Source organism: Sceloporus occidentalis, unplaced genomic scaffold, assembly GCF_023333645.1.
Source record: "Sceloporus occidentalis isolate IW3139 unplaced genomic scaffold, rSceOcc1.0.p SCAF_1, whole genome shotgun sequence".
Taxonomy (NCBI): Eukaryota; Metazoa; Chordata; class Lepidosauria; order Squamata; family Phrynosomatidae; genus Sceloporus; species Sceloporus occidentalis.
Window position 1 is genome coordinate 4,046,601 of NW_028316981.1, and position 24,109 is coordinate 4,070,709.

At 47.2% G+C, this 24,109-nt stretch overlaps 1 protein-coding gene across 1 annotated transcript; it reads right to left on the reverse strand.

The window, feature by feature from the left end:
* Positions 1–5,740: 5,740 nt before the first annotated feature.
* LOC149320422 (uncharacterized) lies at positions 5,741–24,075 on the reverse strand. The gene is made up of 5 exons (XM_089501727.1): positions 24,014–24,075; positions 9,905–10,031; positions 9,687–9,809; positions 7,302–7,428; positions 5,741–7,088 (listed from the first exon to the last, which is right to left on the reverse strand). Exons 4-5 carry the CDS (start codon positions 7,330–7,332, stop codon positions 5,863–5,865), a joined length of 1,257 nt encoding a protein of 418 aa, XP_089357853.1. The 5' UTR covers positions 7,333–7,428; positions 9,687–9,809; positions 9,905–10,031; positions 24,014–24,075; the 3' UTR covers positions 5,741–5,862.
* Between the last annotated feature and the right edge of the window lie 34 nt (positions 24,076–24,109).

A 24,109-nucleotide genomic window follows, 5' to 3' on the forward strand; every position in this document is an offset into this window, starting at 1 on the left:
TTCATCCTTTCTACTTTGAATTGTTGGGCTACCATAGACGAACTCCAGCTAGCATGGGAGGAAGAACTGCCACTACCACTTTTACTGGAGCGGGAACTATGCCTGTGGGAAGAAGACCTGCTGGTGTGACAGGTTTTTGAGCTCTTTGTACTTTGAGGCTTCCCTGGGTATATTCCTCTGCTGGACTTAGCACTGCTGGCAGGGGACCTTTCACTCTCATTATTAAGCTCTAAGCTCTGCAGCCGGAACTTGACTGTGTCCAAAACTGCACTATATTCTTTTTCTTTGTCCGCGACTTCTTCCAGAAACTGTTTTAGTCTGGATTCTGCATCGGGATTGTTCATGGTTTGAAGTGTTTGGATCCTTTTATTCACCACTTCTTTCCACTTTAGGAAACTGGATTGCTGGGCAAGCTCTCTTCTTTGCATGTCTTCTGAGTCGCAGACTGTTGACAGCAAGGACATGGCATGTTGCAAACTCTTCCAAGCTTTCAGTTCTTTCACACTTAAGTGACTTTCCTCTTCTAACAGCAGTTCTAGGGTCTTCTCAGTCGGGTGTCTGTCCCTAACAGAACGAGTGTCATGTGTGTGTCCATGTGCTAGTTCTTCAGAAAGCCTATCCATTCTGGCTGGTCCTAGTTGCCAACGCAACAACTCAGCAAGGATGAAGAGGACAAACGGTGTAGTGCTGATTTTACTTACAGCCTGCTACTGCTCCGCTTTCCTACTGTCACCACTCTTATGCTTAGGGTTGCCATATCCCGCCCCCCGCCGGGACAATCCCGGTTTGGGCGGTGCCATCCCGGTCCCGGTCCGGTTTGGCGCCCAAACCGGGACGGCCCCGCCCACCGCGGCCACCTCCGCCGCCGCCGCGGCTCCAAGGCCTTTCTGAGGCCTGGGAGTCGGGACGGAAAAGGAGGGCAGCGAGGCCTGAGGCGGAGGAGGCTGCAGGGAGGCGGCGCCTCTTGGGCGCAGCCGCGCCAACCTTCCCGCCTCCCTGCAGCCTCCTCCCTCCTTCCTGGCCTCCGCGGGGGCCATGAAGGAGGCGAGGATCGGGGCGATCGCCGCCGGCCTCCTCGCCTCCTTCCTGGTCCCTGCGGGGGCCATGAAGGAGGCGAGGCCGGGGCGATCGCCGCCGGCCTCCTCGCCTCCTTCCTGGCCTCCGCGGGGGCCATGAAGGAGGCGAGGCCGGGGCGATCGCCGCCGGCCTCCTCGCCTCCTTCCTGGTCCCTGCGGGGGCCAAGAAGGAGGCGAGGATCGGGGCGATCGCCGCCGGCCTCCTCGCCTCCTTCCTGGTCCCTGCGGGGGCCATGAAGGAGGCGAGGCCGGGGCGATCGCCGCCGGCCTCCTCGCCTCCTTCCTGGTCCCTGCGGGGGCCAAGAAGGAGGCGAGGATCGGGGCGATCGCCGCCGGCCTCCTCGCCTCCTTCCTGGTCCCTGCGGGGGCCATGAAGGAGGCGAGGCCGGGGCGATCGCCGCCGGCCTCCTCGCCTCCTTCCTGGTCCCTGCGGGGGCCATGAAGGAGGCGAGGCCGGGGCGATCGCCGCCGGCCTCCTCGCCTCCTTCCTGGTCCCTGCGGGGGCCATGAAGGAGGCGAGGCCGGGGCGATCGCCGCCGGCCTCCTCGCCTCCTTCCTGGTCCCTGCGGGGGCCAAGAAGGAGGCGAGGATCGGGGCGATCGCCGCCGGCCTCCTCGCCTCCTTCCTGGTCCCTGCGGGGGCCATGAAGGAGGCGAGGCCGGGGCGATCGCCGCCGGCCTCCTCGCCTCCTTCCTGGTCCCTGCGGGGGCCAAGAAGGAGGCGAGGATCGGGGCGATCGCCGCCGGCCTCCTCGCCTCCTTCCTGGTCCCTGCGGGGGCCATGAAGGAGGCGAGGCCGGGGCGATCGCCGCCGGCCTCCTCGCCTCCTTCCTGGTCCCTGCGGGGGCCATGAAGGAGGCGAGGCCGGGGCGATCGCCGCCGGCCTCCTCGCCTCCTTCCTGGTCCCTGCGGGGGCCATGAAGGAGGCGAGGCCGGGGCGATCGCCGCCGGCCTCCTCGCCTCCTTCCTGGTCCCTGCGGGGGCCATGAAGGAGGCGAGGCCGGGGCGATCGCCGCCGGCCTCCTCGCCTCCTTCCTGGTCCCTGAGGGTCCCAGGAACGAGGCGAGGCCCCGATCCTGGCCTCCGATCGTGGCGGGGCCCAGGCGGGGAGGGAAAGCCTCCTTAAGTGGAGGCTTTCCCTTGCCGCTTGGCCTCCGCTGCGATCGCAGTAAAATGTAGGACAGAATTTTCAAATGTAGGACACACTTTTTGTGTGTCCTACATTTGAAAATTTTGTCCTACATTTTTCCCGGTTTCGAGGTCCGGCACTATGGCAACCCTACTTATGCTACTTCAACACAGCCAGACCTGGAGTCGGTTAAAGAGTCTTCTAGCTCCTTTCTTCAGGCTTGCAACGTGAACAAACATAAAACACACATTAATCTCTTCATAAAACTCTATCCATATACTTGAATGGAAAAAGTTCTCTCTAAAATGGCTGCTGATAATGTGCTCAGAACTCTGCAAGAAGAAGTAGAACTAAAATGGCCTCCGACCATGTGCTCAAAACTCTGCAGGAAGAAATAGCTTCAAAATGGCCGCCCACCATGTGCTCTGGACTCTGCAAGAAGAAATGGCTCCAAAATGGCCGCCCACCATGTGCTCTGGACTCTGCAAGAAGAAATGGCTCCAAAATGGCCGCCCACCATGTGCTCTGGACTCTGCAAGAAGAAATGGCTCCAAAATGGCCGCCAACCTTTTCCCCTTTTATAACCACAGAGTCTTCTTCTCCTTCTATGCAAATCTTGGGATCTTGCTTCAATGCAGGGCCTTGCACTTGGACTCTCTTTGACAGGCCGGAAGCGGCAATGGCCGCCAGGAGTTCTTACACTATGAAGACACACCCAACTAAAGGTGGTGGCAGGTTTGGGTGTGCAACGCCAGTACCCTGGTGAGAACAAACCGTGATACCCAAAAAGATCTGAAACTTGATGTAAAGTTCAAAAGGGGGGAAAATTTAATTTAAAGGACAAAAATAAAAGGTCTTCTCCTCCCCAGCTCTAAACAAAAGATACTTTACAGTTCAGCTTTCTTCCAGACGACATCTTTCTGGGTCCGATGTAGTTTGTTCTCCTTACTCAATGGAGCTGGTGCAGGGTCTTTCAGCTCCTAAATTCTTCTATTTTCTATGCTAATGGTAACTGATTTGGCTAAGTGGTGTAAGAAATGCCCTTTCCGGCTGTCTGGGCCTGCTTGCCACCAAGAGACAGCTCTCTGCTAGCTCTCAGAGAAACTGCTCCAACTAAAAACCTCTAGCTACAGCACAGCCTGCTGGGAAAGGGCAAACCAAACCTAGAAATGATGCAGGGGAATCCTACGGCTCCTCCCACAAACTAATACAAAGAACTTTTCTACACTAAACATATATGGCCTGAACCAATGTGAAAGAAAATGCAGGGGAAAGTTTCAATCAGTCCTGGCAGGACATCACAGGATCCGTTCTGGAACACCCACACACACACACGTGAATTTGAAATCTTGCGCATATTCAAGCCCCATAGGCTTGAATGGGGTGTGTGCGTGCAGGGCCACAGGTGTGCACCCTATTAAGGTTAATAGCAGTTGTCCTCCGTGGATTTCCAAGTTCCCACATTTCAAGTCTGCGGACTTGGAGAGGCAACTTTATTTTAGATATTTTCATCTAGTTATTTGGAGTCATATATCTTCTATACATCATCTTATATTCTTTTAGACTACCTCACAAAGTAAATTTAATATCTTTAGTGTATATTTTCTGCATACCTCTATTTTAACTTTATGGCCTAAGTTTTGGTCCCACCTAATAATATAGAAATTAGGAGGAATGGCTAATACTCCAGAGGACAGGATCAAAATTCAAAATGACCTGAATAGACTAGAAACCTGGGCCACAACTAACAAAATGAACTTCAACAGGGAGAAATGTAAGGTACTGCACTTAGGGCGAAAAAATGAAATGCACAGATATATGATGGGAGACACATGGCTTAAGGAGACAACATGTGAAAGGGATCTAGGAGTCCAAGTAGACCACAAGTTGAACATGAGTCAACAGTGCGATGCGGCAGCTAACAAGGCCAATGTGATTTTAGGCTGCATCAATAGAAGTATAGGTCTAGATCAAGGGAAGTAATAGTGCCACTATATTCTGCTCTGGTCAGGCCCCACCAGGAATATTGTGTCCAGTTCTGGGCACCATAATTCAAAAAGGACATTGAGAAACTGGAGCGTGTCCAAAGGAGAGTAACTAAAATGGTGAAAGGTCTGGAAACCATGCCCTACGAGGAACAACTTAGGGAGCTGGGGATGTTTAGCCTGGAGAAAAGAAGGTTAAGAGGTGATATGATAGCCCTGTTTAAATAATTGAAGGGATGTCATATTGAGGAGGGAGCAAGCTTGTTTTTTGCTGCTCCAGAGACTAGGACCCGGAGCAACAGATGCAAACTGCAGGAAAAGAGATTCCACCTCAACATTAGGAGGAACTTCCTGACAGTAAGGGCTGTTCGACAGTGGAACAAACTCCCTCGGAGTGTAGTGGAGTCTCCCTCCTTGGAGGTCTTCAAATGGAGGCTGGATGGCCATCTGTCGGGGATGCTTTGATTTGGATTTCCTGCATGGCAGGGGGTTGGACTGGATGGCCCTTGTGGTCTCTTTCAACTCTATGATTCTATGAGAGCCTATACAGACAGGCAAAAATAAAATTGCTTTGGGTCACTTTGGAAGTATGCTGTTTAAAAGAGGCCAGAAGCTGCACCAAAGTTTGAAAAGACCTCAAGGCCATCAAGTCCAACCCTCTCTCATGCAGGAACACACAACCAAAGCACTCCCAACAGATGGCCATCCAGCCTCTGTTTAAAAATTTTCAAAGAAAGAGACTCCACAACTCTAAGGCAGTGTGTTCCACTACTGAACAGCTCTTACTGTCAGAAGCTCTTCTTAATGTTGAAGTGAAATCTCTTTTCCTATAATTTAAATCTACTGCTCAGGGTCCTGTTCTCTGAAGCTGCAGAAAACAAACTCCATTTTCAGTATGACATCCTTTCAAATATTTAAACAGGGCTATCGTCTCACCTCACATATTGGTGAGCACCCTTTGGGTTTGGTTGGTCAACCAAAGACAAATCCATCTAACAGTTCCATTGATTAGCCCAACTTTTATTAGCTTGTTTGCAAGAACATCATGGGGGACCTTGTCAAAGGCATTACTGAAATTAAGATATGATACGTCTCCAGCATTTTCTTCATCTACCAAGTGGTGATTTTATCAAAAAAAGAGATACGATTAGTGTTGTAAGACTTGTTTTTGAGAAACCCATGTTGACTTTTAGTGATATCGGCATTCCTTCCTAAATGCTTACAGAGCCTTTGTTTAGTTATCTGCTCTAGAATATTTCCTGGTACTGATGCCAGGCTAAATGGGCAGTAATTGTTTGGGCCCTTTTCCCCTCCTTTTTGAGGATGGGGACGTTTGCCCTCCTCCAGTCTGCTGGGACTTCTGTTCTCCAGTTCTCAAAGATTATTGCCAATGGCTCTGATATTACATTTGCCAGCTCTTTTAATATTCTACTCACACCTTCTTCTCCTGAAATGAGAACAGTGCTCAATTTGGGGGAAATGGAGCAGATGATGCAGCAAGGGACATGCAGCACAGAATAGACAGAGGTAGTACAGGAATACCTGGCCATTTGTTGGGAGGGCTTTGATTGTGCTCTCTTCAATCTCTATAATTGTATTATATGATTCTACTGATGGCAATTGTGTGAACAATCAAATCTATAAAAGTTAAACCTGTAATTGGTGAGAGCTGCCTATATGGTTTCTTCCTTGTGTGACTTGTTTTGATGTGAACGTAGTTTTGCATGCTGACTGAAGCTCTTTCCACATTTGATGCATTTATGTGGTTTCTCCCGCATGTGGGTTCTTTCATGCGAACGTAGATGTCCACTATCACTAAAGCTCTTTCCACATTCCCTACATTGATATGGTTTCTCCCCTGTGTGAGTTCTTTGATGTATACGTAGATTACCACTCTTACTGAAGCTCTTCCCACATTCAATGCATTTATATGGCTTCTCCCCAGTGTGAGTTCTTTGGTGGTTAGTACACGATCCATAATCACTGAAGCACTTTCCACATTCTGTGCATTTGTATGGTTTCTCTCCTGTGTGAGTTCTTTCATGTAAACGTAAAGTGTGACTTTGAGAAAAACTCTTTCCACATTCCACACATTCATATGGTTTCTCACCTGAGTGAGTTCTCTTATGTGCACATAGATGTGAACGCTGACCGAAGCTCCTTCCACATTCTATGCATTTATATGGCTTCTCCCCTGTGTGAGTTCTTTTATGTGAATATAGACTCCTGTGACAAGAGAAGCTCTTTCCACATTCCATGCACTCATGTGGCTTCTCCCCTGTGTGAGTTCGCTGATGCTTAATATATGCTCCATAATCACTGAAGCATTTTCCACATCGCATGCACTCATGTGGTTTCTCCCCCGTGTGAATTCTTTGATGTGTATGTAGATGTCCACTCTGACTAAAGCTCTTTCCACATTCCATGCATTTATATGGTTTCTCCCCTGTGTGCATTCTTTGATGTCTCTGTAGATTTCCTCTTTGACTGAAGCTCCTACCACATTCCTTGCATTTATATGGCTTCTCCCCTGTGTGAGTTCTTTGATGTTTAGGACATGTTCTATAATCACTGAAGCACTTTCCACATTCCATGCATTTATATGGTTTCTCCCCTGTGTGCATTCTGTAATGTAAGTTTAAGTGAGATTTATATTGGAATATTTTCCCGCAAACGGGACAGTTTACCTTTCTTTTCCCTTTGTGCTTTTCCTGGGGAGTCCCAAGTTCACAAATACCCTCACTTTGAGAAATAGGGTAGTTCTCCCCATTCTCTGACTGGTTTCCTTTTTGTCTTTCCAATCCCCCTTGATTTCCAAATTCCTCTTTGTTCTCAACAGTCTCGGTATTTTTCCATGACAACACTGGGGGCTCCACTAAATTCTTCTCCTGTTCATTACCTGCTTGAGAAAGAAGAAGATGACCCCATTAGGAGTTTAACAAAGAAACACAGGATCTCTGTGGGGATCAATACCAATTACTATTTTAATCTAATATTCTTCCTTTTCCTCTCAGCCAAGACCATCTCTTCCACTTAGGTCAATTTCTTCTGTTAACTGCACCAGCCACAGATTTCTGTCCCTTCTGGAACTGAAGGAAAAAATATTCCTTACCTGGAGAGACCACATTCTTATCACCCTCCATCCTGATTTCCTTGCAGAGAGCCCTAAGGCCTCAATATAGGAGATGCCACTCCTCCTCAATGATATACACGACCACCTGTTCAAAGTAGACCAGTAGCTGAAAAAGAGAAAATGACAACATTACTCTAAACACAAATAATCTTCTTTTACTTTTTTAAAAAACATAATCTTTTATTGCATTTGTAACAAATAAACAATAACACATTAATTTACATAGTCACACACAACCACAAACCACTAATCAATAATATCTAAATGAAAAACATAACACAAACATGAAGTTGACTTCCTCTTCCCATCTAACTGGTTTATTACAGATATATTTTCTTTATTTAATATTGATAATATTTGCTCCATTTCTAAATTAATATTCCCTCATATAGTAGAATACTTTTAATCTGTTTATCTCCCCCCAGTTTACTCAGTTTCCTAGATATTGTATTGGATAATCTCCCCATCTTGATTACCAGAACAATATTAGTTCAATACATTCATCTTCTAAATTGGGTAGTTTATCATCTTTGAACACAAATAATCTCTTTTACATTGTTCCCCTACAAAACATTTCCACACCATCCAAAAAAGGAGGACGATGGATTTGGCCTCTGCAACTGCTGAACTGCCTTTGAGGGAGACAAAGGAAGGGAACTAAGGCAATTTTGTGTATTCCTACTCAGCTTCTAGAATAGAATAAAAGAATGATAGTGTTAGAAGAGACTTCAAGGACCATCCAGTCCAACCCTCTGCCATGCAGGAATACACAATCAAAGTGCTCCCAACAGATAACTATCCAGCTTCTGTTTAAAAACTTCCAAAGAAGGACCACCACATTTCAAGGGAGTGTGTTCCACTGTCGAACAGCTCTTACTATCAGGATGTTATTCCTAATGTTGAGGTGGAATCTCTTTTCCTATAATTTGCATCCACTGCTCCATGTCCTAGTCTCTGGAGCAGCAGAAAAAAAAGCTTGCTCCATCTCCAGTAGGACAGCCCCTCAAATATTCAAACAGGGCTATCATATCATCTCTTAACCTTCTCTTCTCCAGGCTAAACATACCCAGCTCCCTAAGCCTCTTCTCATAGACACTAAACTTCTATCAATGCAGCCTAGAATCGCTCCTGCGCATCACATATGACCTGGGCAGCCCCTGGTGATGTTGAAAGGTGATATATAGATGCATTAAATGAAATAAATAAAGGGAGGGGGATCTGCGCAGAGCTAGAAAGCAGGGTCAATCCACATCCTTTTGGGAAGAGATAGCTGATGGAAAAACATTCACCTTTTTGATTCTTTTGGTTTCATTTATGATCTTCTAATTTCTGCTTTTGATGAATGGTAAATGGAACACACATGCACACAAAATGGTTTTCCACCTTCCCATTTTGCTTTCCCTCTAGAATCTCTTTGCTTCCATTCCCAGAATCGAGGCAAAAGACAAAGTCTGGAAACGGTAACAAAGAGACACTAGAATCCTCAGAGGTTCATCTACAACTTAAATTTTAAAAAATCAGACAATAGACTAGGACTCTGTTCGACAGTGGAACAAACTCCTTCGGAGTGCAGTGGAGTTTTCTTTCTTAAAGGTCTTTAAACAGAGGCTGGATGGCCATCTGTCAGGGATACTTTGATTTAGATTTCTTGCATGGCAAGGGGTTGGACTGGATGGCCCTTGCAGTCTCTACCAACTCTATGATGCTATGGAGAACAGAGTTCAAATCCCTGCTCAGCCAAGGAAACCCATTGGGCGACATATTGTCTTGGGATGGATCTGCTTGACACCTGCACACATCAGACTCATTCTTACAGACCCATCACTAGGAGAGGAGGGCAAGTGCCTTCTCCTCCTATTTCAAAAGCCTCCAGCAAGTCAAGGAAAGATAGCCATTCATACTCCTTCCTCACAAAGTAAATCCAACACAGAACTCCTTGTGGAAGCAACAGGGTGGGAATGCCACACAAGCTGGTCCATCAGGGCTCAGGAGTCCAGTCAGAACTGGACAACCTCAACCTTTTCCAGAGAATCCTGGCTATTTAGATTCTGTCCAAGAGTCCTGGAGGAAGAGAAAAACCCTCTGGACACCTGAAATGACCTGCATTAAAGCAGAGGGGCCAAGGAAACAAGCAAGCTCCTCCTGGCTTTTACAAACAGGAGAAAAGAGGACATACCTTTATCACATCTGCACTCATTGAGGCTGCAGGTGAAGAGCTCACATTATGTATTACTCTTGGACTGGATGGACTGGACTTGGTCTTGCCCAACTCTATGATTCCATTAGCGGAATTCCAGAACATCAAGGATCTGAAACTTTTCTCCCTAACAATTTTTATCTCTTCAAAAACAAACACACACATACCTTCCTTGGAGGTCTTTAAGCAGAGGCTGGATGGCCATCTGTGGAGGATGCTTTGACTGGGAGTTCCTGCATGGCAGGGAGTTAGACTGGATGGCCCTTGCGGTCTCTTCCAACTCTATGATTCTATACACACAAAACAAAAAACCAACCACTTTCATGTAATTGTTTTTTGGGTTTTTTTGGCAATACAATTGGTTTGATGCAAAGAAGAGCCTTACCCAGAGAGATCCTGTTCATGTCATCCTGCATCCTGACTTCCTTGTAGAGATCCCTCTGGACTAGATCCAAGAGATGCCACTCCTTCCTTGCAAGATACACAGCCACCTCCTCAAAGGAGACCAGATGCTGAAAGAAGGAGAAACAACATTCCCCATTCAGAAATTATCTCTCCTCAGAGATGTTTCCCTTTCACCGAGAAGCATGTAAGCATGGCTAAAAAAATTGAAAAAGCAAAGCAGCATCAGTGCCAAAATGCAAACTTCCTTACTATCTTACAGTGAGAAATTACTTCAAATTCACCCATGGCTGTTTCTTGCATGTCTTGCTCTAAACATCAACATTCAAAAGTGCCAGGGGATCTTAGATAAATTTTGGGAGAACTGCCAGTTTAGGTAATTATTTCCCCAAATGTCTACTCATCCTCTACTTATCGATAGATACATTTATCCTTTTAAGGATACTCACAAAATTTGACCAAGCTTTAAGTGGTTCCTTAATCCCAGTTCATTTTGTTCTTGTTGTGGTGCGCCTTCAAGTTGTTTCTGACTTATGGTGACCCTAAGACAGTGCTTCTCAAATAGTGGGGCGGGCCCCCCAGGGGGGACGCGAGGCTCCGTAAAGGGGGGCGCGAGGCTCAGGATAGAGTGTTATGCAGAGGTGTACTTATAACAATTTTATAGACAAATGATACTATTCACAGTCGCGCGGGGGGCGCAAAATGTTTTCTTCTTCCTAGGGGGGGCATGACAGAAAATAATTGAGAAGCACTGCCCTAAGACAAACCTATAATGGGGTTTTCTTGGCAGGATTTCTTGTGTGAAAATTCAAAAGACAGCTAACTCTCCTTCATGTGAATAAGGACACAAAGTATGAATGTCCCATTGCTGTTTTGTTCTTGTGTGCCTTCAAGTCATTTCTGACTTCTTGTGATCCTAAGGCAAACCTATCATAAGGTTTTCTTGGGAAGTTTGCCATCTTCTGAGGCTGAGAGAGTGAGACTTGCCTAAGGTCACCCAGTGGGTTTCCATGGCTGAGCCAGGATTTAAACCCTGGTCTTCCATTGTCCTAATTCAACACCCAAATCATTATACCACATTCTGTCCCTACACCCGCAAAGCATCTCTTAAACACTCCAGGTTGCATATGGCAACTGGGAATAAGGAACCAGCTTTTGAACTCTATATTTCAACTTCCACCAAAAGTCACACTAAAGGACCTAGAGATTTCTAGAGAGAACATTCCACTAGGCATTTGCAATTCTATGGTCAGTGTCTGTAGGATGTTGACCACATAGTTGCCCTGGAGGACTAGAGATTCCTAGAGAGGTGTTCTCTCGGGTAAAAACGTAGTGTTTTTGTTATTTGCGGTTTTTCTACATTCATGTGGGTCCTGTGCCCCTAATCCTAGCGAATGTGAAAGGACGAGTGTATTTCACCCTCACTCATACTCTTCCCTTAGCTGACTCAGACTCTTAAATCCACAACATAATTCCTAAAGCTAACTGAGAAATGAAATAAATAAATAAAAATAAAATAATCTGATTCATTAATAAATTAAAATAAAGTCGCCTCCTTTTTTGGGAGAAAGGCAGCATAGAAGTGAAATTAATGAATAAAACAAAATAGTCATGTGATCAATTAATAAATTAAAATGAAGTCATCTCCCTTTTGGGGAGAAAAGCAGCATAAAAGTGAAATTAATTAATTAATTAAAATGAAGTCATGTGATTAATAAATAAATTAAAATAAAGTCATCTCCCTTTTGGGGAGAAAAGTGGCCTAGAAGTGAAATAAATAATAAAAAAATAAAGTCATCTGATTAATTAATAAATTAAAATAAAGTTATCTATTTTTGGGGGGAGAAAGGCAGCCTAGAAGTGCAATAAATAAATAAATAAAAATACCTTTTGGGGAGAAGGTGGCATAGAAGAAGTGGAATAAAATTTTGGAAAAAAAAAGAAGTAAAAAAAATCAATCAATAAAAAGTTATCTGCTTAATTAATAAATTAAAACAAAGCTGTCCCCCTTTTTGAGGGAAAGGTGGCATAGAAGCCCCCTTTGCCCTCTCCTCGCCGGACTCCGCAGCCAAGCCGCGCTTCTGCCGGGCGGCCTCCTCCCGGGGTGTCGGAGGTGCGCATCTGCGCACCGCCCCGGGAGTGCCGCCCACGGACTGAGGGCACCGCCGCGGAAGTCTTGTTTGGGCTGCTTTGGCCTTTGGCGGCAGTCGGGGGAGCGGGCCCTTTAAAAAGACTCCTGGGGGGAAGACAGGAGTGAGCTCGCCAGGTGAGAGCGGCGAGCTTATAAGCCGGACGCCGGACCTCCTGTCACGCCCCCTTTGCCCTCTCCTCGCCGGACTCCGCAGCCAAGCCGCGCTTCTGCCGGGCGGCCTCCTCCCGGGGTGTCGGAGGTGTGCATCTGCGCACCGCCCCGGGAGTGCCGCCCACGGACTGAGGGCACCGCAGCTGCGCAGTTTCTGTTGGGCAAGAGAAGTGGTGGGTTAGCCTAGAGCAGAGGATGCCATGGTGGCTACCCTCTGCTCTTTATACAGTGCTACCTCGGGTTACGAAATTAATTCGTTCCGCGGCGCCGTTCGTAACCCGATACATTTCGCAACCCGAAAAGGCGCTGGAAAGCCGCTAGCCGCGCTTCACATTTGAATTTCGCGCCGAAAAAAATTTCGTAACCCGGAAAAATCTTCGTAACCCGGAACAGTTTTTTCCAATCTAACTTTTTCGTACCCCGGAAATTTCGTAACGCGATCAATTCGTATCCCGGGGTACCACTGTATTGCTGGTGTAGGGCGGGGGGGAGGGCATGGACGCGGGGGATGCTGGGGCTGGGGAGGAAGGGGATAACATCATTTTGAGCGGAGCTCCTATTGAGGTTGTGTGGGGCAGGGGGAGGTATGGCAGTGGGAGGAGGGACTTGCGTTCCAGGGGAAGGCGAGATCGATGCGTCATATCTATCTCCCCTTCCGGTCCCCCTCCCAACCTAAGGGACCTGAGGGTCACTCCAACCGTGCCACAAACCCTGTCGCTGCTCCTGTGCAATGCCAGATCAATTAACAACAAGACCCACATCCTCCACGACCTGTTGGAGGACCAAGGTTGTGATCTGGCTTGCATTACCGAGACCTGGCTTGGGCCTGAAGGGGATGCTGTGTGGGCTCAGGCCCTGCCTGCCGGGTTCTCGGTGAAGGACCAGCCCAGGTTAGGTGGGCGGGGTGTGTGTGTGTGGCCTTGATACATAGGAACACCGTGTCCCTCACCAGGAACCACATCCGGCAGACGTCCCATATCGAGTGTATTTACCTGACCCTAAAAGCTAGGGACAGTCTAGGGATTCTGTTGGTGTATCGGCCACCCCGTGCGCTAACGGACTCCCTTAACGAGCTGACACAGCTGGTCGTTGAACTGATGCTGGAGACGCCCAGGCTACTTGTCCTGGGCGACTTCAACATCTCCCTCACGACCAGCTATGTTCCACCCGGTGCGGCTCGCGAATTCATGGATACCATGGCGGCCATGGGCCTGTCCCAGCTGATTCAGGGTCCTACGCATTGCGCAGGTAATACGCTCGATTTGGTCTTCTGTTCTGACGTGGAAAATCCGTGGGTGGAAATATCCAGTATTTCCCCCCTGCCATGGACGGATCATTTCCTGGTCGAGGCAAAACTCAAGGTCTCTACCCAGATCCCCCCCGGGGGTGGCGGACCTACTAGGATGGTCCACCCTCGAAGGCTAATGGAACCCAAGAGGTTCCAGGAAGCCCTAGAGGGACACATGGTTGGAAGTGACGGCGATTCTGTTGATGCCCTGACTGGTGTCTGGAATACCGGTCTCTCGAGGGCTATACACAGTATCGCTCCCAAGCGCCCTCTCAGACCCGCTTCCAAACGCAAGCCCTGGTATACGGAAGATCTCCGGGCAAGGAAGCGGGAGCTGCGACGGCTAGAGTACCGTTGGCGGAAACACCTTCGCTTAGACGACAAGACTCTCCTAGCCCAACTGTTAGAGGACTACGGAGAGGCGATACGAGCAGCAAAGAACTCGTTCTATGGTGCTCGTATCGCGTCCGCGGAGTCGCGGCCAGCAGAGTTGTTCAGGGTGGTCAGGGAGCTAACTCAGCTCCCTCCTACCCTGAACCAGATCCTTGAACCTTCTAAGGCCTGCTGCGACCAATTTAATAACTTCTTCGTGGATAAAACTTCTCGGATAAGCGAAGGTCTTAACGCCGACATTCAGGCAGAACCTAGAGTAGAGGCATCCAGGGCCTCCGTGGACTTTATTAAACTGGATCGGTTTGAGTTGGTAAGTACCGATGATGTGGACAAGATCCTCGGAAGTGTTCGGAAGACGACCTGCGCTCTTGATCCCTGTCCCTCGTGGCTAGCAGCCCAGGGGGGACCGGTTGTAACTTTATTGTTACACCGGATTATTAATACATCTCTGAGGGATGGGCAATTTCCATCTGCTCTCAAATTGGCCATGGTAAAACCTTTGTTAAAAAAGCCCTCCCTCGACCCCCTGGAGTATAATAATTATCGGCCTGTTTCACTGCTGCCATTTTTAGGGAAGGTGATCGAGAGGGCGGTTGCAATCCAGCTTCAGAGGGTCTTGGATGAAACGGATTATCTGGACCCATTTCAAACTGGCTTTCGGGCGGGTTACGGGGTTGAGACGGCCATGGTCGCCTTGGTCGATGATCTCCGTCTCGGCATCGACAGGGGAAGCGTGTCCCTGTTGGTGCTCTTGGACATCTCAGCGGCTTTCGATACCATAGACCATGGTATCCTTCTGGGGCGCCTGGCAGAGGTGGGAATCGGGGGCACTGCGCTCCAGTGGTTCCGGTCCTACCTCTCTGGGAGGTCCCAGATGGTGCAGCTGGGAGACGTGTGCTCCGATGAGAGGGCCCTTAAAACTGGGGTCCCTCAGGGAGCCATTCTGTCTCCCATGCTATTTAACATTTACATGAAACTGCTGGGAGAGATCATCCGGAGACATTGGGCGCGGGGTTATCAGTACGCTGATGACACCCAGATAATTTTCTCTATGTCTCCGACTGATGCAGTGATTGAGGATGGTGTCTCTCCTCTCGTGGCCTGTCTGGAGTCAGTAATGGGCTGGATGAGGGAAAACCGACTCAAGCTGAATCCAGAGAAAACGGAGGTACTCGTGATAGGTTCCCCTGGTCCAGGAATGACGGTGGTTCCACCTGTCCTGAACGGGGTCACGCTACCTGTGAAGGACTCCGTGCGCAGTCTGGGGGTGCTTCTTGACTCGTCCCTTCACCAGACTGCTCAGGTGAATGCGACGGTCAAGAGCACCTGTCATCAGCTTCAGCTCATTCGCCAGCTGCGCCCATACCTGGCCCAGAGGGACCTTGAAACTGTGGTACACGCCCTGGTAACCTCGAGACTGGATTTCTGCAATGTACTCTACATGGGGCAACCCTTATACCAAACCCGGAAGCTTCAAATGGTGCAGAACATGGCAGCCAGGCTGGTCACTGGTACGTCCAGGGCCAGCCATATAACACCGGTTTTAAAAGATCTCCATTGGCTGCCCATTCGCTTCCGGGCGCAATATAAGGTGTTGGTGATGACCTATAAAGCCCTAAATGGCTTGGGCCCAGGATACCTGAAGGACCGCCTCTCCCCGTACATTCCGCCCCGCACCCTCAGAACATCTGGGCAGCAACTACTTAGGGTTCCCGGGGCGAGATTGGTCTCCACTTCTAGGAGGACTTTTTCCATCACCGCCCCGGCCCTTTGGAATACGCTGCCCATAGAGCTCCGCTCAGCTACCTCCCTGGCCCAATTCAGACGGGACTTAAAGACCTACCTGTTCCAGATAGCATTCCCCGAATAAGGTCCCATAGGCCCCCCCGCCGCACAGGCAATGGGACTGGCTAACCTGGGGGCCTTTTATTCTTGTTTTTGTTGTATGATGTATGTAATTTTATTATGGTTTTTAATGATTATTGTGTATTTTAATTGTTGTAAACCGCCCTGATCTTATGGAAGGGCGGTATATAAATAAAAATTTTATTATTTTATTATTTATTAAAATTTTGGGAAAAAAAGAAGTGAAATAAATAATTAAATAAATAAATAAATAAATAAATAAAGTAAAATAAAGGCCTGTTACAGACAGCCAAAATAAAGCTGCTTCGAGTCACTTTGGAGGTATGGTATTTCAATGATACATGCATCTTAAGAGTCCAAAGGCCGCACCAAAGCCACGCTCCAGTCCTAAGGACTGGAGTGCAGCTTTGGTGAAGCTTCCAGACTCTTAGGACTCATGCATCATTGAAATACCATACCTCCAAAGTGACTCGAAGCAGCTTTATTTTGGCTGTCTGTAACAGGCCAAAGTCATCTCCCTTTTTGGGAGAAAGGTGGCACAGTAGTAAATTAAAAATTTAAAAACAAATGTGAAATAAATAAATAAATAAAACAAAGTCATCTCCCGTTTTGGGGGAAAATTAGCACAGAAGTAAAATAAAAATTTGAAAAAATGAAATAATTATAAATAAATAAATAAAAATAAAGTAGCACAGAAGTGAAATAAAAATTTGAATAAATAAATCAATAAAATAATAAAGTAATTAATTAAAATAAAGTTGTCTCCCTTTTTTGGGCAAAAGATGGCACAGAAGTGAAATAATTTGGGGGGGGGAATAGTTAAATAATTAAATAAATAAAAATAAAAATAAATAAATTAAAATAAAGTGGTACAGAAGTGAAATAAAATTTTGGGGAAATAAATAAATAATAATAATAAGACTTTTAATAATAAGACTTTATTTCTATACCGCTTTTCCGGTGATCAAAGCGGTGTACAGCAAAAATGTTAATACATACAAGTTAAGAACCATGTCCGCCAGACAGACTATATCGAGTGTATATACCTGACCCTAAAGGCCAGGGACAGTATAGGGATTCTGTTGGTCTACAGGCCACCCCGTGCGCTAACAGACTCCCTGGCCGAGCTGACACAGCTGATCTCGGAGCTGGTGCTGGAGTCCCCCAGGCTTCTTGTCCTGGGGGACCTCAACATCCCCTTCGAGGCCAGTCAGGTTCCAACTGGTGCGGCTCGGGAGTTCATGGCTACCATGACTGCCATGGGCCTGTCCCAATTGGTCATTGGGCCTACGCATTTTGCTGGTAATACACTCGATGTTGTCTTCTGTACGGACATGGAGTCTCCGTGGGCAGAGGTAACCAATATCGCTGCCCTGTCATGGACGGATCATTTCCTGGTTGAGGCTAGTATCAAGGCTACTGTCCAGATCCCCCTCGGGGGTGGCGGACCTATTAGGATGGTCCACCCTCGAAGGCTGATGGAACTCGAAAGGTTCCAGGAAGCCCTAGAGGGCTATTTGGTTGGAACTGACGGCGATACTGTTGATGCCCTGACCAACATCTGGGATGTTGATCTTTCCAGGGCTATACACAGCATCGCTCCCAAGTGTCCTTTCCAGCCTGCTTCCAATAAAAAGCCCTGGTACACGGAAGATCTCAGGGCAAGGAAGCGGGCTGCGCAACGACTAGAGCGCAAATGGCGGAGACATCGGGACTTAGCCGACAAGACACTCCTAGAGTCTCATTTGAAGGCCTACGGAGTGGCAATAGGTGCAGCTAAGAATTCGTTCTATGCTGCACGTATTGTGTCCGCGGAGTCGCGTCCAGCAGAGCTGTTCAGGGTGGTGAGAGAGCTCACTCAGTTGGCTCCCCCCCTGAATCAACTATTGGAGCCATCTAAAGCCTGCTGTGACGAGTTTAACAACTTCTTCGCGGATAAAATCTCTCGGCTAAGCGCCGATCTTGACGCTGTTATTGGTTCAGAATCAGGAGCAGAGGCGCCCAGTGCTTCCGTGGACTCAGTTATACTGAATCAGTTTGAGTCTGTTAGTACCGAGGATGTGGACAGGATCCTCAGCAGCGTTAGGAAGACGACCTGCTCTCTCGATCCCTGTCCTTCATGGCTGGCAGTTCAAGGGGGAATGGCGACAACAGAAATGCTGTGTCGCATCATCAATACATCATTCAGGGAGGGCCTTTTTCCATCGAATTTAAAAACGGCCATTGTAAAACCTTTATTAAAGAAGCCCTCCCTTGACCCCCTAATTCGAAACAATTATCGGCCTGTGTCACTGCTGCCATTTTTAGGGAAGGTGATCGAGAGGGCGGCTGCCTCCCAGCTGCAGAGGGTCTTGGAGGATACGGATTATCTGGACCCATTTCAAACCAGCTTCCGGGCGGGCTATGGGGTTGAGACTGCCATGGTCGCCTTAGTCGATGGACAGGGGTAGCGTGTCTCTGTTAGTGCTCTTGGACATCTCCGCGGCCTTCGATACCATCGACCATGGTATCCTTCTGGAACGCCTGGGGGAGTTGGGTATCGGGGGCACTGCTTTGCAGTGGTTCCGTTCCTACCTCTCGGGTAGATTCCAGATGATGGAGCTGGGGGACTGTCGCTCCGATAAGAGGGCCCTTACATCTGGGGTCCCTCAGGGAGCGATTTTGTCCCTATGCTATTTAACATTTACATGAAGCTGCTGGGTGAGATCATCCGGAGACACGGGGCGCGGTGTTATCAGTACGTTGATGACACCCAAATAGTCTTCTCTGTGTCTCCGACTGATGCAGTGACTAGGGATGGCATCTCTCCGCTCAATGCCTGTCTGGAGTCGGTAATGGGCTGGATGAGGGAAAACAGACTCAGCCTGAATCCAGAGAAAACGGAAGTGCTTGTGATAGGTTCTCCTGGTCCTGGGAAGGAGGTCTGTCCACCTGTCCTGAACGGGGCCACGCTCCCCGTAAAGGACTCAGTTCGCAGTTTGGGGGTGCTCCTTGACTCGTCGCTTCACCTGACTCCTCAGGTGGACGCGACAGTTAGGAGCACCTGTTATCAGCTTCGGCTGATACGCCAGCTGCGTCCCTACCTCGACCGGGGGGACCTTGAAACAGTGGTGCATGCACTGGTAACCTCTCGACTTGGTTTCTGCAATGCGCTCTACATGGGGCAACCCTTGTACCAAGCTCGGAAGCTGCAGTTGGTTCAAAATATGGCCGCTAGGCTGGTCACTGGTAGTTCCAGGGCCAGCCACATTACACCGATACTGAAAGATCTGCATTGGCTGCCAATTCGCTTCCGGGCCCAATACAAGGTGTTGGTTGTTACCTATAAAGCCCTAAATGGCTTGGGCCCAGAGTACTTAGAGGACCGCGTCTCCCCATACAATCCGCCCTGCACACTCAGGTCAGGGGGGAAAAATCTTTTGAGCGTTCCCAAGACAAAATATGTACTAACGGCGCAAAGGGCATTTTCTGTGGCAGCCCCGCAATCTTGGAACGCTCTCCCTGAGGAGCTCCACTTAGCCCCCTCCCTGGAGTCATTCAAGAAGAACCTGAAGACTCATTTATTCCGTCAAGCTTTCCCTCACATGTCCTGACTGTTTTTCCCCTATGTATTGTGTGTTGTATTATATTGGATTTTTAGATTGTCTAGAAATTTTTGATTGATTCTATGTGGATTTTAATGATGTATAGCTATGCTGGTTTTAACTGGGGTTTTTATTGTGAAGTTTGTTTTTTAATTTGTATTGTATTGCACTTGTATTGCCTGTAAACCGCCGTGATCGTGGGAACGGCGGTATAGAAATAAAATCTCAATCAATCAAGATAAAACCGCGAATCTCAAATTACATAAAAATGCATAAAGCACGTAAAAAACACATAAAAAACATACAGCCAGGAATCTTTGGTCAATGACATGCAAATCTATTAGAAATAATTATTACAGAGTCAGACGGATATGCCAGTCGGAATAAGTGTGTCTTCAGAGCCTTTTTAAAAGCGTCCAAAGTGGAACAGGCTCGGATTTCATCAGGAAGATTATTCCAGAGGGTAGGTGCTGTCACTGAAAATGACTTCTTGTGAGTTGTTGTCAATCTCACTTTTGGACATTCTAATAAGAATTTCCCTGATGACCTGAGAGTGCGGGGCGGATTGTGTGGGAGAAGGCGCTCCTTCAAGTAGCTCGGGCCCAAGCCATGTAGGGCTTTATAGGTAATAACCGACACTTTGTATTGGGCCCGGAAGCTAATGGGCAGCCAGTGAAGAGATTTTAATACCGGTGTTATATGGTCTGCCCTAGATGTTCCAGCGACCAATCTGGCTGCTGCATTTTGCACTAACTGAAGCTTCCGGACTTGGTACAAAGGTAGCCCCATGTAGAGCGCATTACAGAAATCTAACCGAGAGGTTACCAGTGCATGTACTACCTTTTCAAGGTCCTTTTGGTCCAAACAGGGGCGCAGCTGGCGTATCAGCCGAAGCTGGTACCAAGCACTCTTGGCCATCGCATCCACCTGGGATGACAGTTGTAAAGATGGATCCAAGAGTACTCCCAGACTGATTAATAACAAATTGATTAATAACAAATTAATCAATTAAAATAAAGTCACCTCCCTTTTTGGGAGAAAGGTGGCACAGAAGTGAAATAAAATTTTGGAGAAAAAAGAAGTGAAATTAATTAATTAAAATAATAAATAAATAAATTTATTTCTATCTTCCCGCCTCTCCCAATGGATTGAAGCGGGGTCACAGCAAGGTTAAAATTACAGCCCCATTAAAACTACAGTAAAAAATAAAAAATGGAAATAAAGTTGTCTTCCTTTTTGGGAGAAAAGTGGCAAAGAAGTGAAATAAAAAATTGAAAAATAAAGAATTGAAATAAATAAGTAAAAATTAATTAATTAATTAATTAATTAAAACATAGTCATCTCTCTTTTGGGGGGAAAGGTGGCATAGAAGAGAAATAAAATTTTGAAAAAAAAAGAAAAAAGTGAAATATATACATATGTTTTTAAAAAATAAAAATAATGTTATCTCCTTTTTTGGGAGAAAGGAGGCCTAGAACTATACCACAGACCCTTACCCTGCTTCTTTGTAATGCCGAGTCGGTAAAAAACAAATCTCATATAATCTATGATTTATTAGAGAGTGAGAAGGCCGACCTGGCTTGTTTTACAGAAACCTGGCTGGGAGAGGAGAGTAGTATGACCTGGGTTAAAGCTCTCCCAGGTGGGTACGCTGTTAAGGAGCAGGTATGGGAAAGTGGGCGAGGGGAGGAGTGGCCATGGTCCATAAAAGCACCATCACTCTGACCAGGAAACCAGTCCGGAAAACTGAACATATCGAGTGTATTTACCTGACACTGAAGGCTAGGGATAGTCTGGGGATTCTGTTAGCATACTGTCCACCCTGTTGCCTAACAGACTCCCTAGCCGAGCTGACACAGCTGGTCTCGGAGCTGGTGTTGGGGTCCCCCAGGCTTTTGGTCCTGGGGGACCTCAACATCCCCTTCAAGGCTGGCTCATTAGATCTGACAGGTGCAGCTCGGGAGGTCATGGATTCCATGACTACCATGGGCCTGTCCTAATTAGTATCAGGTCTGACACATTGTGCTGGTAATACACTCGATGTGGCGTTTAGTACAGACTCAGAACATCCATGGGCAGAGGTAAATAATACCTCTGTCATGGACAGATCATTTTCTGGCCAGGGTTGGACTGAAGGCCACTAAACAGATCCCCCTCAGGGGTGGAGGATCTATTAGAATGGTCCATCCTCGAAGGCTGATGGAACTCAAAAGGTTCCAGGAAGCTCTAGAGGATTTTATGGCTGGGAACGATGGTGATTCTGTCGAAGCCCTGGTTGATACCTGGAATAATGATTTTACCATGGCTATAGACACTATCGCACCCAAGCATCTTTTTCAGCCTGCTTCAAATAAAAAACCATGGTACACGGAAGATCTTCGTCAAACGAAGCGGGCTGCACAAGGACTAGAGCGCCAATGGTGGAAACATCAGTGTTTATCTGAGAAGACACGCCATAAGAACCTATTGGATTCTTACAGAGTGGCAACAGATGCAGCAAAGAATTCTTTCTATGCTGCATCTATTGCGTCTGCAGAGTCTGGTCCAGCAGAGCTGTTCAGGGTGGTTAGAGAGTTGACTCAGGTGCCTCCCACCCTGAACCCTTTATTAGAACCAACTAAGACCTGTTGTGATGCTTTTAATGGCTTTTTCGCAGATAAAATCTCTCAGATAAGGGCTGACCTTGATGCTGGCATTATAACAGAAACAATAAGAGAGAGATCCAGTGACTTCGTGGATTGTATTAAACTGGATCATTTTGAGCTTGTAAATACCAATGAAGTGGACAAGTTCCTTGGAAGTGTAAGGAGGACGACGTGTCCCCTCGATCCTTGGCCATCATGGCTGACCTCTTAGGGAGGGGATGCAATAAAAACATCATTACAACTTATAATAAACGCATCCTGTTGGGAGGGAATATTTCAATCAAAACTAAAACAAGCAATAGTGAAACCGCTTCTGAAAAAACCCTCCCTGGACCCCCTGATGAGAAACAACTATAGACTGGTCTCCCTTTTAACATTCTTGGGCAAAGTGATCAAAAAGGCAGTTGCCTTCCAGCTCCAGGTTGTCTTGGATGAAACTGATTATCTGGACCCATTTCAAACTGGCTTCAGGGTGGGATACGGAGGTGAGACTATCATGATTGCCTGAGTCGATGATCTCCATCTGAGTCTTGACAGGGGAAGTGTGACCCTGTTGGTGCTCTTAGATATCTCAGCAGCTTTCGATACCATTGACCATGGTATCCTTCTGGAACGCCTGAAAGAGTTGGGTATTGGGGGCACTGCGCTCCAGTGGCTCTGCTCCTATCTCTCGGGAAGGTTCCAGATGGTGAGGCTGGGGGACAGTTGCTTTCGTAAAACAGAGCTGACATCTGGCTCCCTCAGAGCACCATTCTGTCCCTCATGCTGTTTAACATTTACATGAAGCCGCTGGGAGAGATCATCTGGAGACATGGGGCGTGGTGTTATCAGTACGCTGATGACACCCAAATCTATCTCTCTATGTCTCCAACTGATACAGTGACTAAGGATGGCATTTCTCCTCTGGATGCCTGCCTTGGGGCGGTAATGGGCTGGATGAGGGGAAACAAACTCAAATTGAATCCGGAGAAAACAGAGGTACTTGTGATAGGCACCCCAGGTCCAGGGATGGAGATTTATCAACCAGTCCTGGACAGGGTCACACTTCCCTTAAAGGACAAAGTTCACAGTTTGGGAATCCTCCTGGACTCATCTCTACAGTTATCATCTCAAGTAGATGCGATGGCTAGGAGTGCTTGGTACCAGCTTCGGTTGATACACCAACTGCATCCCTGTCTGGACCAAAAGGACTTAGAAACTGTAGTACACACTCTGTTACTCTCTGGTTTAGATTTCTGTAATGCGCTCTTCATGAGGCTACCTTTGTACCAAGTTTGGAAGCTTCAGTTGGTTCAAAATGTGGCAGCCAGACTGGTCACTGGAACATCAAGGTCAGAACACATAACACCGGTTCTAAAATCCCTGCATTGGCTGCCAATTCGCTTCCCAGCCCAATACAAAGTATTGGTTATTACCTTTAAAGCCCTACATGGCTTGGGCCTGAGTTACTTGATGGAACACCTCTCCCTACACAATCTGCCCCACACTCTCAGGACAACTGGGAAGGAACTATTGGAATATGCTAAGACTAGGTTAACAACAACTTCCCATGGAGCGTATACAGCCATAGCCCCCAAGTTGTGGAACAACTTGCCAGAAGAGATCCATCTTATTACCACCTTAGATTCTTAACCCACCGGACCTTTTATAAAGAACCTAAGAAAAATCCCACCTCTGGCTGTAACTGTGCATTTTGGATGATGTTTTTATTGTTCTAAACTGCATTTTTTGAGTGATGTATTGTTTTATTGTATATGATCTAGATGCAACTGCTGTTTTAGGGAACCAGCCCTGTGCTGCCCCATTTAAAAATATAAATATTATTATTATTATTATAAGTGAAATAAATAAATACATCAAAATAAAGAGGTCTGATTAAAATAGCCTGATTGGGGGGGAAACAAACAAAGCAGACTAATGCTACTACTCAAGGGAAGCTTTATGCCTTTATGCCTTCCTTTCAGTGGCCATCTCCACCCGGCCACTAGCCCCCCTCTCCTCCCCTGGGACTTACACACTTCCTTCCTTCCTTCCTCTCTTCCCTTCCCTTTCTCTCTGGGAGAAAGAAGAGCTTTCCAGGCAGAGGCTGCTACTTCTGCCCCTCTCAGTC

Bases quoted from the DNA above. Each gene is read 5' to 3' on its own strand.
- LOC149320422 (XM_089501727.1), bottom strand. From the start codon at position 7,332: ATGGAGGGTGATAAGAATGTGGTCTCTCCAG. The intron at 7,089-7,301 runs GTAAGGAATATT...TTTCTCAAGCAG, and splicing joins TAAGAATGTGGTCTCTCCAG to GTAATGAACAGGAGAAGAAT.